The sequence below is a fragment of the Xiphias gladius genome, chromosome 23, assembly GCF_016859285.1.
Source record: "Xiphias gladius isolate SHS-SW01 ecotype Sanya breed wild chromosome 23, ASM1685928v1, whole genome shotgun sequence".
Lineage (NCBI taxonomy): Eukaryota > Metazoa > Chordata > Actinopteri > Istiophoriformes > Xiphiidae > Xiphias > Xiphias gladius.
Genome location: NC_053422.1, coordinates 19,981,711 through 19,999,160, shown reverse-complemented (window position 1 = coordinate 19,999,160; position 17,450 = coordinate 19,981,711). Strand labels below are relative to the sequence as shown.

The 17,450-nt window shown below is 38.6% G+C and overlaps 1 protein-coding gene across 6 annotated transcripts in view; it reads right to left on the bottom strand.

The window, feature by feature from the left end:
• The window catches only part of sncb (synuclein, beta), a 134,175-nt gene that overhangs the window by 66,843 nt on the left and 49,882 nt on the right, over positions 1–17,450 (bottom strand). Inside the window, exon 2 of one of the 6 annotated variants that reach the window (XM_040119020.1) lies at positions 3,664–3,783. The exons of 4 other annotated variants lie outside the window; for them this stretch is intronic. Coding sequence is in view for 1 of the 2 variants with exons in the window: in XM_040119015.1 (XP_039974949.1) it covers positions 3,668–3,678 (11 nt within the window). In the remaining variant the exon portion in view is untranslated. The remainder of the gene's footprint in view (positions 1–3,663; positions 3,784–17,450) is intronic. One more of the 6 variants, XM_040119015.1, reaches the window with a different exon arrangement.

The following is a 17,450-nucleotide window of genomic DNA, read 5'->3' as shown; positions in this document are numbered from 1 at the left end:
GTCAACTCCTGCTGCTCTCTATGTTCTGAAAAATGTCTTCCATTTCACCCGCTGCTTGTACAGTAGCTGATTTCCAGGAACACTGCAGATCTTGGACCGGACACAACATCACCTGCAGCTTGTTGATGGAAACAATCCATCATGTAGAGTTCAAGGGTTATACACTAGGTTGGTGCTTCACGGTCACGCTCCCAGATCTGACACCCTGCCTTCCATCTGTCATTGACCTTCTACAAGTGTCATTTTGCATCTGGCTGGCTGAGAGCCGTGCTTATTAAACTGCACAACGCTATATCTGTTCCAGTTCTTTTAAAGGACAACACTGCCAAAATTGGGGATTGAATTATGTTTTTGTTTATGATACAAGAGAGTTCAGCCTTTCTTGTGAATACTAACTACCCTGCCCCTCAATGACAAACTCTGTAGCATTTGAGCCAAATTACCTGCACTGATTCAAGATGTAAAATATGTAATAACTCAGATTCAGTGCCCTATGTTGCGTGGAGCAGCTTCAATGTGTGTATAATAACAACACATGTTTATAGTTTTTAGCACGCTATCAGCGTGGCGCCATCAATGACAATGTTGGTTGATCGGTCCAACACTTTGGTTCAGACTGACATACAGTATCTCAACAGCTGTTGGATGGATCGCCATGAAATTTGGTATAAACGTTCATGGTGACCAGAGGACAAATTCTTAGGACTCTGCTGATCTGATGACCTTTCATCTACTACTCTGAGGCCGATTTTTTATTTTCAAGTAGAATATTTCACTATCAATCTAAGGTTAAGATTCACATTTGTGGTTATGACAATTATTAGATGGATTGGTAGTAAATGTTGTACAGACATTCATGGGCCTTTGATGAACCCTTGAATTTTCATCTAGCACCATCATCACATCCAACACTTCAGTGTATGACCACATACCTGCAAAACTAATGAAAGGTGTATTCTATGCTAATTAGCAAATCTTAGATTCCTAACATGCTAAACTGTTTATGGTGATAACGGTAGACGTTATACTTGCTAAACATCAGCATGTCAGCATTGTCACTGTGAGCATGTTAGCATGCTGACATTAGCCTTTAGCTCAGAGCAGTACAGCTTCAAGTATGTCTGTTAAGTTAAGAGTCTTAAATATAAGACGAAATATGACATCCAAGTACACAGGCTGACATTTACTGCAGGGATGGTACTGCGTTGATCTTCACAATGTGATTTTTTCTGTATCACAAGCATTGTTTGAAGCTGAAATTTAAAGGCTGCTGCTCCCTATTCAGGAAATTGTATTAAAACTATAGTTTTTGCTCTCATCAATAGAAAACAGCAACATAACCTTAAGGCACAGTTGGTAATATCCACACCATATCTGTCCCTTTTCATTCATGATTTTGGCATTTATTTGTTTAAGACTTCTGAGATTAACAGTTCAACAGAAATAGATCTAGGAAATATCTATCTCTGTCATTTCGATTAAATATTCACATGCTGGTGTCTTTATAGCTACATACTCTATGTATGAGCTTGTCACTGTGAATTGCAAATGCCCCCCTCATTAGAGCATTTTGCTGCAATTATACTATAAAATCCACATCTAAATGAAAGACGAATGAATCACACTTCAAAGATGTTCTAAAATTAGGTACACCAGGGTGCATACAAGAAGTATACACGTGCTTTAGTTTGCATGTCTGCTAATACAAGGGTTTATTCTGTCTAAAACTAAATTTTTAGTCCTACTGCTAGAAGTCATAACCTGTGCTGATGATGAGTCAAAACCTATGGTATTATTCCTTCCTACTATACATACAAATGATGTGAAAACTACCTTAGCATTTGTCAAACTCTTGTCAGCTACGAGTTTGCCCCGTGACTTAACAAGTGTTCACTTTCTGTATTCAGTATAAACAGCTTGAATCTTTTAGCAATTCTTTTAACGACATGTATAGAGATGAAGGTTTAGTAGAAAAATGTTTTAAATAATTTGTATAGAATATTAGATAAACAATCAGGGCAAAAAGAGCAATAGCATATAACAATAATCTCATCTGGCAATGGCTTTTGAATAATACCTATGTTTGGGTAATGGTCAAACAGATTTTAAGAATAAGAATTAGAGGTTGGATGACACCCAAAAAAAAAAAAAAAAAAAACTTTTGGTGAAACACAGACACAGATGTATTTAGTAGATGTACAGTACAGTGACACCAAACGGTGACAGAAGGTTGGAAAATACTGTCCCCTTTATTCAAAAGTATGTGGATGTGTCATAATAATAACTGTGCATTAGTAAATTGTCATAAATGAAGCATTTTATGTGATAGTTGATGAGGCTGTACCTTGTTTGGGTAGTTTGTGATTTTTCTAAATAGCACAACATCTTTTTAAAAAAAATCAATCAACACTGAATCACATTGGGAGGAAAACTGCTGCTGCATTACTCTTATCTGTGTTTACATGCACTTGAGCGACTTTACAATTCCCATCTTTTGGCAGTGATTTGATTTCTGAAACATCATGTAAACTTAAAACTTGCTTTCCTTCGTCAGGTTAAAGGGTAAAGAGAAACTTGTTCAACAGTAGATGTGTAATGGTGTTAAACTGGTTATAAACTGTTAGCCAGGTTTATAAACTGTTTTTTTCAGTGTCACATTTTAACAACAAGGGACCTCCAACCCATTATCAGATAGTTACACTGTCATACTTGACAAGCCCTCCGAGTCACTTTCTCACCCCATTCACAGTCCTCGCATGACTTTCATGTGACCTCAACATTTCACGTTTGACATAAATGTGTGAATGACTCCAACGGTTTCTATACCTGGGAACTCGTCAGCTGTCAGCTAAGCTGATGAAGCCTCTTGGTCGAGTGGAGATGAATGTGCTCAAGACTAAAACAGCAAATCCAGCTACCTTTGACTTAGTTTTATTGGGTAATCCATTACCTGCACCTGAATCTTCACAGACATGTTTTCAGTGTGAGCATTTGCACGTGAAAGACTCAGGATAGAGGCAGTATCATATGGGCAGCAGTAAGGAGATGGGTGGGGGGATATTACTGACCAGCTGCGTGTAAACTGGGTTTCTTTGCAGTCAGACTTTACTGACCTCTTACTTAACTGACTGCTACTAAATTATTAAGTAACCCACCACCAAATGCATTTCAGTCATCACTTTGACATCTGATGTAACAACAATAAACCAATCATCTTTTTAAGGCTATTTTTTTCATTTACACACACAAGTACAAGATTGTGTATTGTTTAATGTCAGCGCTTCAAAATGCACCTCAGTGCATTCCAGTACCGAAGCTGAAAGTAAGGCCGGGCAATTGACTCTAACCAACTTAATTTCAGTCATGTCATTATATTGGGTAAGTCCATTTTATTCACAAGCTGGTGCCTAATGCAGCCTACAGTGCTGTGAATCTAACCTTATGTACACATCCAGTCTGAGTTTGCTGTGTGGTCTCATTTCATTGGTCGAGTTGGCATTGTCCCACCTACTAGTTTTTAGCGATGTAATCAACCATGCATGTCCTGTTTAAGACAAAAGTTGTCATGTCGGTCGTCTGGGCGTACTTTGTCTTCAGTCAACACGGTACAGGACAAAAAGAAGCTAAATGTGAATACTGTGAGAAAGTAGCATAGTGGCACACCTACGTTTGAAGCATTCGGTGCGCTCTGTGCGGACAGTGCAGGAAGGAGAAATGGTGTGGCTTTCACTTGGGAAGTGCAGGTGTGTTGGCCATCGGGAGCAGAGTCAGGTTAGCAGTAAACTGTAAATGTAACAGTAAATGTTCGTTATGTGCTACAGTTTGTAAGAACCAAGCAGAGCGCCCAAGTTTTTTTTTTTTTTACCAGCAGCTGAGAATAATGACAGAGGATAACCTTGAAAGTAGCTACAACTTCGCCCTGGCGCTCTGGAGGAGCCTCCCCTGTGCTTTCCAACCACAGTTTGGAGGCTAAAGCAGGTCATTTCAGATTCAGCAGTCTACAGCCTTTGTTAAAATAATGTCACTATATACCTTAAAACATCCCGATGATGGAATAATGAGATGGCAGGACATAAAGAGTTACTCAGTTATGATTGTCATAGGAGTTGTTTTAGCAAATACCTAAATGTGTATGTTTTTCTGTTCAGTGCAAAGAATTATTGGGTCCGTTGTGAGGACAAAGAATCTTGTGTGCAGTGGTGCGTAATAAGATATGAGTTTTATTAATCGTCACCGAGGTACATGTACATATTAATCGTCATGTTGCTTTTAGGTGATATCGCCCAGCCCTAGCTGACAGCAACCCGTGGCAGAAGACTGCAGCGGCTTACATGTTGCTTTTTCTACGCAGCCAGTTCACACCAGGTGTGTTCAGACTGAATGCAAAGTGGGTTTTAGAGGTGGCCTGACTACATATGCGAGGACGTGAGTGGATGCCAATAAACATGGGTCTGCCCGGGGCAACATGAACTCAAGTAAAAAACATGTCCACGTGAGATGAAAATGTTTCACCTTGATTGAAATGTTTGTGCTTATCCCAGGGGCTTTGTGACTTCAGTTCATGAACCGACAGGGAGAAGACAAAAAATGTAGAGGTGTGGAGGAAAATAACAAAGAACCATAGTTCCTGGATGGTTCTGAGATCATTCAGAAGCTGAGCTGTCACAGTTGGGCACACACTGTGACCGGTAAACTCTCCAGTGGTCAAATTCCAAAAATTATGAGGTCTGTTAGTCTATTAAAGCGATTAAATACCCAATATAATCTATTAGACCATTTATATACTCAGGGTGATCCTACATATTAAACTGATCATCAGTGCATTGCACTGCATGTAAATGTGCTAACCGCTTTCTTGCTTTAACCTGCTTTCACATTAGTGTGTGTGTACATACAAGCTACAGAGAGAGAGAGAGGGAGACAAACAGAAATACACAGTCAAACACAATTAATTGACTTAACTAAAGAAATAAGGAGGAGAAAGGTTGCAGACAAGGCCAAAAACCATCTCACAATGGTAGTTCCAGCTACTTGGCTATTGACAGTATTGACCGGATCTCTGTCAGACACAACTGAGTAGCGGTTTTCAGCCGATTGTATGTGTGTTGCAGTGAGAAATAAGTTGCTTTCTATAAATTACACTGTAATCAGCCAAGTGTCAATCGAGAAATGTACATCTTGCTCTGACAGCCTGTGTTTGCCTCACAGCTTTGCGGAATTGAATGCTATTTACGTCATTTCAAATGTCTTTAAGCATGCTATTTGAAATAACTGCAGAGTGACATTCAAGAGGAGCTGTGTGTGTGTGTTTTTGTCCAAATGCACAAGAGAGTGACAGGGAGAGACACTGAAAGAGGTTTCTGTTTGGTTGATTTTTATTGGGAATAACTAGAGGGATTGTATGCACAGTTAATGCAACTGCGTTTTCAACACTAAGGCATCTGTACTTCTTGAGCAGACATTCCTAATTTAAATGTGTTGATTTTAGGTATTTGTGTTAAGGTTTGACTGACAAGATTACTGTAGGATTGCAGGTTATATTGTTAAGCTAAACAGCGGTTGAGAGAGCTCAGAACCCAAGAAAAAACAAACAATCAGTTTGACAAAATACAATCACGTGAATAAAACCTCTTCACCACTATGATGACATTTAGAAAAAATGCAGCATATAAGTGAAACTTAAGCAAATTAAGAAACAGATTCACCAGTTTGACGACACGTGTGGCGTAAAGAAATAAAAATTAAAACAATCGAGCAAAAAAAAAAAAAAAGAGCACTAAAAAGTGAGTAACACACTAGAAAATACCAAAAATGTAAACATTGTCGCCATTTTCGAACAACTTTGACAAGTGAACAACATATTCAATCGATCTTTTAGTGTTTTGTTGAACATGCAGCGTTTCTCTGACTAAGTGTTTTCAAAGTGAATATGATTCAAAGTAAACCGTAGTTTTGAAATGTCAGATTAAATAAGTTATATCATACATTTAATTAGAAGCATTAAAGGTGTTATACTGTTCACCTGACACGCTGTGCGCACATACAATACCCAAAATCCCCTTTTTGCCTGAAGCTGGCTGTTTTCCAGCATGTTTTGGGGTGTATACATTTGCTGTGGGTGTCTGTCACATGGGCCGAGCCATGGTTTTGCCAGTTGTGGTTACCTTATTTCTTTTTTTTTTTTCTGATCAACTTCCTCTGTCCATTTCCGCAGAGCTCATGGTTGCTTTATTTTACCACCGCCTCAGGCTGAATGTCGTCTCAAAAGCCCATCAAATTGAGTGACAAGTGCTGGTCTAACCTGCACCTGAGGGGACAAATGAAGGACTAACAATGCACTTTGTAGCCTCAAGGTGAAAAGACGCACATTGGGGCCTTAAGGATTTGAATAGTTGTTTTTTTTCCATGATGACCGATTTTTTAAATTTCTATAAAAGTGACTTCTTCTATTAGTATGTCATGTTATTTTACAGCAGCATTATGCAATCAGTTGTACGAGTGATCTTACATGAAAGCCAAGCCTACAAAAGTGACAACTCTTAGCCATTTTAGGAATTTCATGCATGTGCAGCAAAACAACAGCTAAAAAAAATAACAAATCCAAATGAGGCAAGTTAATAAATAAATATTTGTATTTTTGTAGAAACCTTAGATGTAAAAACAGTAACTTGAGTAGTTGTCTGGCCACTGACTATGACTTCTGCACCATTATTTTTAGTGTTTTTATGTTGTGTTTTTTCCACTAGATTACACTGTTGTTTGTTCCACTGTGAGAATACATAGAGTTGATAAGCAAATGCTTTCTTTGTTTCCAACCATCCATAAACTCAAAGTGGATTTTGTATTGTTAACTGTTGATCTGATTAGTACTTATTTTGTACTTTTCAAAACCACTTCCCATATCTGAAGTAAAAGGCCATTATTAAACCAAGGGCAGCTACTTTTTTTTTTTTAGCAACTAAAGCTCAAACCCCTTTTCTTGTGGATTTTATGTCTGCACCAAGGCATGGGAAGTGTTTCTCAGTGAGGAGATTACCCATCATTAAATGAGAGTGAATCACTGCTATTACAGTATGTAGACATTTTATTCATTAAAGACTCTAATCACTGAGAATAATTAAACTGATAATAATGGCACTTTGTAATCTGCAAAATGAAAAATAAGGGCTTATCTTTTAAAGTAGGAAACATTTTAATAAAATTATAAAGTGGCGTTAGATCAATCTGAATGTGCAGTTTTTAGAAATGCTACTTCAATATCTGTATGTGTCATTTTTGATTTGACTAAAAGTACACTTTTGTTTCAGATGTCTGCAGCTTTATGAAGTTACTGTTTAATTTAGATTATCTAAAATTTTTGTCATCATGATTACATTCCCCACATTAATCCCAGTCGTTATGCGCCCCCAGCATAATGATAAAGCATCTATATATGTCTTCATTTAAACTTGAAAATCATCGAGGGCAAATCCCTCATTTGAAATGATGTCAAGCAGATACAAAATAATAAAGATAGAAGATAAAAGAAGACCAATCAATTAAAACAAACATACGAATACAACTAATAATTAACGTAACAACAAAATCAATTAAAACACGTACAAACAGAAGCTAATAGGTTTGGGATTATGGATTTAAAATGACCAAGAGTTACTAACAAATTAATTTTTAAAGTGCTTTGTAGTGAGTTCCAGCTGGAAGGTGCAAAGAAGCCATAATCAGATCTTCCAAGCTCAGTATGAACTCGAAGGACATGGAGCGTAAACCAGTCATTAGTCCTAGTGTAATGTGGTTCAGTGGATCAAACTAGCATGGAAGTAATATATGAATGCAGGTTTCCAATAAGAGGCTGGTAAATAAACATATGTATGCTAATCACGCCTCTCAGAGAGAGAGGACCACCCGACCTTTTTGTACCGTGTGACGAGTGTTATATGCATCGCCAGTAATGAACCTGAGTGCAGAATGGTAGACAGCATGAAGGGGCTTTAGAGTTACAGATGAAGCATGCATGCACAAGATGTCACCATAATCTAAAACTGAGGAAAAAGTTGACCCAAAAAGGATTTTTCTACAATGCAACCGGAAACAGGATTTATTCCTAAAGGAAAGCCAATCTTTTGCCTACGTTTACTCACCAAATTTGACAAGATTTTTTTAAGGATATCTTTTCATCAATCCAGATGCCAGTTTATTTTGTATACCACGAGTCTTGCAATATTGCTCCCACTTTTAGTGGTGGTGATGAGTTTATCCAAATTAATATTTTTGGCTTCAGCAAAAAACAACATTTTAGTTTGTCTGCATTAAAACTAACTTGTGGTTATTGAGTGCAACTACCGAAACAGCAAAGCTGTGCCCGAGAGAATCTGTGTGCTGATAAATTGTAGAGACTTTGAACTAAACCTTGTTTGGGCTGTATCGTTATAATATGAATGCTTATGATGTGAGTTAAAGTAATGCAAAAACATCTGTTGAACCAATCTATCTTTGACGGTGTTACATTTACTCATGTTTTCTGAGTTGAAAATTAATGTAGCTGTATATGCCCACATGCGTGGATTACAAACCATGTATAGTGATTAATTAAATAATCCCTGCCCTAGTAATTAGGGTGGAAATGAATGAAATCTGGTCATGCATTTTATTAAGATTATATGAGCACATCCTAAAGAGAGGCCAAACACCCAGTTTATATGGTCAAGATACAAGATAATTACACACAGTGTTAACATGTTAATAAGTTGTTTAATAATAAAACTTGGACCGAACCTACAGCATTTACAGCTATTGTTGTTAAAGGCTATATTTATGCAGTTTCTTTCCTTTCTTCATTTTAAATATTGATGACATGGAGCTACAGTTGTTGGATATCAGGAACAAAGCTTGACAGTAGAAAATTTATCAGATGTCTAAAATGTCAGTAGGTTTAGGGTCTGCTCAAAAATGAAATAAAAAGGGGAGAAATGGAAAAAAAAGCGGTACTGCAAGGCTGCTCATGTGAAGCATCAATGGCTGGCACTTAAATGTGCCCTGTGCAGTTTTTGACCACTAGTAACAGTATAAGGCAATATTTTTATTAGCAGGACCCCATTTTGTTTCACCATGTGCATGCACATTAGGAGATACACATTCCTGCCAATGGCTTCACGCTATACCACTGACTGAAGGGCGGCAGTAACTGTGCCAAGAAAGAAGAACAACACTTTTAGCTGGTAAGCATGGATGTAAAAAATGCAGGTTTCAAAACGCTCCAGAACATCTGCTTTGCAATTGACTATGAGAAAGAAATGCATTCAAAACACACACACACACACACACACACACACACACACACACACACACACACACACACACGCGCATTTTGGTGAGTAACCCTACATGTGAATAAAAAGTTTGTTTACAAGAAAACGCCACAGAGCACCTTCATCTTGTGAGGCATATGTATAGAAACATAAGCATTATATATACTCTACGAATTGTGGGTAAAAGCATTAGAGTCCATGAAAAATGTAAGATGGTTCATAATTTTTCACCATCTATACTGATATGATTTCCCTCTTAGTTTTTTATCCATGTTGTTTTAATATGATCATAAGGAGTGGTAGTATCTTAGCAGTAAAATGAAGATGTAAAAGACTGCATGGTACTTTACGTACAGTTCAGACTGCATGAATAAGGACTTTCAGTATGACAATTTAATGTCCTTGTCTGACCATCATTAAAAAGGATATTGAGCATGATATAAAGAACAGCCTTGAATCCTTCGTTCAGCCCTTCAACCCTCTTTAATTAAAGAAGGCATTGAGACCTTTTCATGTCTTTTCAGAGAGGGATTTACCAGTGCGCAGTAAGAAAACATAAACATCACCTCAGTGTCAGTGTCTGCTGATTGTCTCTCGGTGAACACAGATCAAAGTGCTGCCTTATCAATTAGTTTTATCATGGCAACTGCTCCTTTCTCAGGGGTCCTTTGAGCACAATTGCAATAAAAAGTGATGGAAAACAGTTGGACCTCAGATCCTCCCACTTAAGGCTTGAAAGGTTCCTCTAATTAATACTCTTTTCATGATCAAAGTGAAACTGGATAGATGCAAAGTTTAGGCTGGCTAACTGCACCCGAATCATTGTGTCTCTTCTGCGTGGAATCTATCAGACTGACAGACTCGGGTTTGTTTTCCATTTTGTACTTAATGAGGTTGATGTGATAGAAGCTCAGTAAAAATGAACACACACACACACACACACACACACACACACACACACACACACACACAACAGGACACTTAGCATGCCATCAACATACAAGTAATTTTTTGGCACCCAAATAACACATTTAGGCTAATAAAATGTATTAATCCCGGTTGTTCCAATACATAGATCAACAGTTTGAATACACACTGTTGCAAAATATCAGCAGTGAATACTGAAGTTTCCTATCAACTATTAGTCATAAATAATTGCAGCCTGCATCAAATCAGAAGGGATGCAAATGCTTACACCATGCCATGAAAGTCTCAGTTGTAGATGTGTTTTTGTTTGTTTGTTTGTTAACAAGATGTCTCCAAAAAGTGTGTAATTTATTGAGTCATGGCAAAAAGAAGCTCTTTCAAATTTCGCTGCTTTCTTTAGATTTGCCTCTGACATTTGAAAAATATCAGTGCCTCGAATTTTTATTAAAAATTGATCTTCGACTGTATGTAGCCAAACATGCCTCTGTTTATTACCTGAGGTGTTTTTCAGCTAAATGGAACAATGTTCTGGTACAACAACTCTGTGCTCAAAGGATTTCTACCTCTTCACTGCAGACCCCCACCAACCTGTGGCGCTCTGCATATCCTATTCCCACAAAGAGAGATCTCAGTGTCGGTCACTACATTCAGATTCAAGTGTGCGCTGGCAAATCTATTTACCTCAGGGATAGTTGCCTCAGGGAAAATTGCCTCAGGGGGAAGCGCACACAATTGCTATTCCTGTCTGTTTTCGTTATGTGAGGCTTAAAGCTGCTGTACCTTGTTTACAGCTCTGTCAAAAATGAAGCTGCTGCACTGTTTCTCCTCTGAATATATGTGCGAAAAGGGTCTGAACAGCATTTGTGTTAATCAAAACCGGCAGCGCATTGTGATGATGTGTCTTCATGTTTGAGTCATCAGAAGCCAGCACTGGATGGCTGCTGCGAAATGAGCCTTTAGTGTCGTTTGCCTTTGAGCAATTAAGTGTCAATTGTTTGCGCTTCTCCTTTCTAAAAGGAGACTTGAACAGATGTATAGTTGAAAATGAATTGTTTCAGACTGGGGAAACTCTCATAGGCTTCAGCGATATTATGCATACCAATAGATGATACATGGGTCGGTGAGCCTGTCGAGGGGCTGTCTTGACATTTCATTATTGACGTATAGGAGTTACAACCTGGGTATTAGCCTAAACTCTATCAACTATACATAGAGTTAGCACACATCTTTGTAGCTGGATGAAAGAAGCAGGACTGTCAACTGTAATGCGTGAGGGTGTGTGTTTCGTCTTGATGCAGTGATTGCATGCCTCTGCCAGCATGCCTCGTTCACATTGTCTTGGCTTTGAAGGCGAGCTGTCATGCATGTTTGATCACAGGCAAAAACAGATACTCAGAAGTCCCAGAGTCTTGGCAGATGAGAGTCATGCATTTTATAGAGCAGTGAATCACATTTCTGCCTTATGCAAATGTTGATCCTATGCCATTTCTCCACTTGCATGGAATATTTGCTAATGACCAAACACACCTCCAGAAACAGGCCGAGAATAGAAGGGCTCATCCTCAACATCTGCTCCCTCCGTCTCTCCGAGGGTTCCCAGGAGATCTGAATGACTAGATCCCTTCCTCCTTTCCACCCATCCTCCCCATGATTTACTTTAAGGGCACACTGACGGAGCAGGTTGTCCTGGTAACAAGTGTGAAGAAATTCAGGAATGACACACAAACACTTTAGTACTGTCTACAACTGAGCCAAGTGACGGATGGCGCAGTCGGGGTCGGATCTGTCCAGAAGCCAGTCATCTGGAAGCCAACTGTGGAGACTGCTCCTGAATAGCGTTCACATAATGAGCTGAAAATCAAACAAACATAGATGTTGTAAACAGGATACTGTGATACTGTTGGTAGCTTCTTCAAATATAAATTTAGCTGTCTGGCAGTCTACACGCATGTCTTGAATGTGTGAGCTTTCCACAGACACACGAAGGCATCACGTTAACAAACTTCAAACAAAATATAGTAGATGGGAAAGACACACATAACCACGGCAGTACACACTCTCCTGTCAAGCTGTTGGAGGCGGCAGAAAAACTTTACTTTGACTGTTATCATTTTTCTTGTCTGTCTTTTTGGCCCCTCTTTACCTATAACATCATATTTTAGTATATATAGTAACAGCTGTATATTAAATTGAGACTACTGGACACTTTTGGGGCTGACTTACTCTAGCAGACACAATGAACATGTAGAGATATGAATTCACGAACCTAGCAACATTAAGGCTACAAACAACCCATATTACAACACTCTAAAAGAAACAGGCTCACTCTGTAGCATATGAGCAGTGACTTTATTCAATGAGAACTGCTGTTGGGCACGTAAATGTTAAGACTCCTACTTTTTCAAACAGAATTTTCAGAAAAATATATCATCTTATAATCAGGTCAGTCCAGTAGTTATACAGCAGCTGTATCCAGGAAAAACACAGTAATAATTGATATTCACACTGTCTGCCCACATCTTTGTAACTGTCTGATCAGCCTAATGACATGCAAAGTCAGAATCAGTGTAGACACAATAAACCTGTTTAATACTAATAAGGGTCAGCGAAAGAAGGCATGCTCTAAGGAAGACTATTTTCATTTGCCACATTGTGAACTTGGAATCAGCAAAGCGCAGTTCTGAGGTACTGAGTGTCAAATGTTTCACTTCCCAGCTGACAGAACTATTGTGCAGTAAAACCTGTATTTATAGTTGAAATCAAGATGAGACGTTTCTATGGACATTTTGATTCTGTATTTTCAATGTGACCTTTGGATTCTCCACAAAGGCACAAACTAAAAAAAACTTTTCAGTCACATTTTAAACCTACAGAAAATGTTTGGGACTAAAACCATAGGTTTTTGGTGATGTATTCCTTTATATTAAATTCTAAAATGCACTGGGAGTCCATGTAGTGAAGTAGAACTGGAGTAATACCTTATCTGTGTATAGTGCAGCTCAGAAGCCCTGCTTCAAATGAACCAGTTGCTAACATGCAGTTGCTGAACCATTCAGACATGTAAATAGCTGCACTATTCTAGGCAGGGGGAAACGAAGGCGTGGATAATTTACTCAACTGTAATTCTAGGCAGCATTGTTCTAAATTTAGAGGTGTTACAGAGGCAGCAGGATTGCATAAGGCTTTTAATGTGCTGATTGAAATTCAGGTATGTATGGAACAAAAATAACTTGCAGATTTCTGGCTAAAGGATTTACATTTGCTGTCAAAAGCTCACAACAGCATACAATACAGGCGAGTGCTGTCAAAACTTGCCAAAAACCACATTTGATTATTCCTTCTAAAAAACAAAATATGTATTTTTGCGCATTACGTCCATAAGAGGGCAAACCAATAAAACGAGAGACGTAACTACTTGGGTGAATATTTTCGAGATTGACCTCAGGTTTGCCTAGTGCTGGAATGGCGGGCTAACTGTAGCTTTCATAGCTTGCATACAACTTTATCTCGAGGTTCCACAATTTTGCCGTCTACTGACCAAATCCAAAGTATTTTCAATCGGGGCCTTTTTGCACATCAATCTCTGCGGCCAAGTTGTCTTGTGAATTGTCTGCCATTTTACCAGACGTGTGTCGTTGAATTCACTTGGTTCAGCTTGACCTGTGACATTATGTGACTCCCTGGCCCAGGTCCACGCCAGAACTTGCGATGTCTGTTGTTTTTTACTATTTGATTATAAAATCGAATTTAGAATATTCGTTGACAGCCCGAATACATGCCAGTAAGTGGAACTTAAGTTTGGATTGAACTGTCAACTCAAAGAATCCAAACACGATTCTATTCTGCTACAAAGAAAAAGGAAAAGACAGACCTGCAGTATATAGTTTCAGACTCACAAAGCTATTTCTCAGTACTATGTAATCAAATACATGCTTGCAAGGAACGAAGTAGTAATGGCACAGCAATATGTGCAACCCAGTGATATACATCAAATGACCCTTCAGCAGAACTGAGAGGAAAAGAAAAGGTTGGAGGGATCAAAAAAACCCCTTCAGACACTGCCGTGTCACTCGATGTTTTGCATGAGTTAAACTACATTCAACAGCATATTTCTTCTGGTGGTGTATTGCTGCTTGGCAAACTGAGATGAACAGCGGAGTGGAGTGTAATTTTACCTGATGGACAGCAGTAATGGATAATAAATCCCAGGTTCAGGCGCTGTTTGATCATTAATCACACTCAGACTGCTGGCCAAAGTCAAATCTGTCAGGTTTTAGTGCAACAGGGAGCAGTGGGCTGGAGAAGTATGAATAAGTCCTTTCTTACTTAATGGTTTGTTTCCTAAACTGTCTCAGCATACAACTGAATATTAAACAAACATAACTTCCACAGATACTCTGTCTTTATCAGGAAAAACATTAGTGCTTCTTTACGAGCTGGGGCTAAAATAGTTCAAAAACTCTGCAAGTAAACATGAGCTGTATATAGTATACTTTAACAGGAATACTTTAACTACATAAAAACACACTCTTCTGCTATAATTTCAGTCTTCTTGATAGATTTTTTATATCCATCCAGATTCGTGAGCCAGGGGGGTCCGGTGAATCAGAATGTATCATCTGCTCTGTGGCAGAAACCCAAGCAGTGGGATGTAGTTGAAAGGTTCGCTAATATGTTGTTTTGCTGCTTGTTTCTTTTACTGCAAGGTCATCATAAAGATAAAAATAATCCCCAGTGACAAATTTGTTTTCAAAAGGTTTCACTCTCCTTCTCTATCATCTCTGAGAAATACTGCCCAATAGTGCTGACTCCAAAAGAATGCTCTGATCGGGCCTGATGTATTACCCCGTCTTTCCTGTAATTCAAAGGCCTCCACCACTTGTTTTGAGGAAGAACATGAGTGTGTGAAATGGCCCTTTGGGAATCCTACCGCAGGCCTTTCCACACACACATGTTGAGGCATGTTACATTTCTAATCTGATGAAACCTGTATGCAAACCCTTGACAGTGAAAGGTAATTGTGCAAATGCAAATATGCAGGCCACTGGTAGGAGGGACCATTTATCAATGTAGCTTGATATTGCAGGCAGCAATTTGCTTGTCCTGGACAGGGTTCAAAATGATATGAGAATCCTGCAGTTGATGTTTCAAACATTGTTGATAAATTTCTCAGAGATGTGATTGCAGTCAACATGTAAGACATGGGACAGCAGAAATTATCCAGTTACCGAGATATAATGACTTGCTGAGCTATTGGGTTTGTGTTCAGAGTCTACTGGAGCTTCTGAACAGTGTTTACATTTTTAGCTTAGCCTCCCAGTCCCCATAAATTTGAACAGGGCAAACGACAGTGTATAAAGTAGACCCCAGACGTTGGTCATCATTAATAACATGCAACGTGTTCCCTGGCAATTTGCTATAAAGATAAGCTGGCTGATTTATACAAGAACCAGTTACAGAGTGGCCAATTATGCAGCATGTCTGTAGGAAAACTGCCATATGTAATGACCAACAGTTCGGATAGGAGGCCAAACCTGATTTATACAATATGTGAGCACTAACAACCTGTCAGTATACCTAACACCAACGATATACTATCTTCAGAAAACACTTATATTTCTGTGTGTGTGTGCGTGCCTGCGTGCGTGCGCGCTTGCATGCTGTATATGTGGCTGTTCATTGGCTTTTTTTTTGGTTACAATTATATTTGTATATATGGTCATGAATAGGATTTTACTCCAATACAAAATCATAAGTGATGAAAACAAAACGCTCCATTCAGAACTAATTAAAACAGGAGGCAGATCCATTGAATGTTTTATCCACGTCTCATTCTTTTTGTGTGAATGGCAAAATTGCACTGATACAACCCAGTGGCTGCATAGGCTCGACCTCTCTCATGTTAGTCCTCTAAAAACACTCCTTTATATATTTGTTAATGAAAAAGAGGATGGAACTTAATGGTGCTTTTAAGAAAGAGTCACAGACACAAGTTTATGCTTGTTGTTGATCAATACAATTCAAAGCCACTTTTTTTTTAATGGCTGGCTGATCAAGGTCACCAAGAAAAATAAACCTTTGCACTGCCGTTTTATTGGAGTTACAATGACAAAACTAAAACTTCAAAAGGCTGCAAGCATTTTGCTCAACGTTTCTTCAATTAAACAGGGTGTATTGCACTACTATTCCAGCAATATGATCAGATTTAACCATTCCAAGCAGAAAAAGGTCAATTTTCAAATTAGACAATGCTTGGTTTTAAATACCTCCTGTTAAAAGATGGCTGACTCATCTTGTATGACCTTTAACAAATACTCCGAAATTCACAAATACCTGGTTTGCACTCGTGTTTTTTTCCATATGCTTTCAATTGAACATGTTTTAACAGGAAATGACATTAACAACCCATGTGACAACTTAATAAGTGAAAATCTATTAGCTCAGAGTTCATATGATGTGACGTATGCTGGCGTTCTTTAAGTTTAGGAGCCCACCAATGTTTGTCACCTTTTGTCATCTAATTTTCTTTTCCTGTTCATGAGCTTAATGGTTAAATTCAGAAAACCTATTCACCATTCTTTAAAAAAAAAGAGAGAGCAAGGTAACGCAAGTTTCTGTTGTCAATTGCCTAGAGAGTGTTTCCGGGGGTTAAACCACTTCAATGCAAAGAATAGTGTGTACTCGACCTCCCATGTCAAAAACACATCCTGACTAGCTCCACTTGAAGACAGTTTCATGTTTGAATTCCAGATCAGTTGACTGAAGACTAACTGGAACAGGCAGCTGTAAGGGTGTAATGTGCTTCTGTTTAATGTATACTCTTAAGTGTTTTAGGGTGTATATTATGTTACATTGTAGGATATAGTTATCTCCTTTCTTTTGTATGCTCTTTTATACTCAGTTCTCTTATTTAGACAGATTATTCTATGTATGGAGTAATACTCAACACAGATGGTAATAGAGAAAAATACTGGTGGTCCATCATCTCCCTCTGTTTCTGTGTGTTCACAAGAAAAAGCAGCAGGCATGTTCTTCTTCTTTTTATTTACAAAGAACAGTGTTGTCATTCAGACCATTAGCGCATTCCCCATAACATCAACAAACATGGCACCTCTAGGGTTACAGTGCAGTCAAACAGCACAGTGAGGAAACACGGTTGTACTCTACATGTGTCGTGCACACCTCAGTGTAGAAAGCTAAACCCATAATCCATACTGA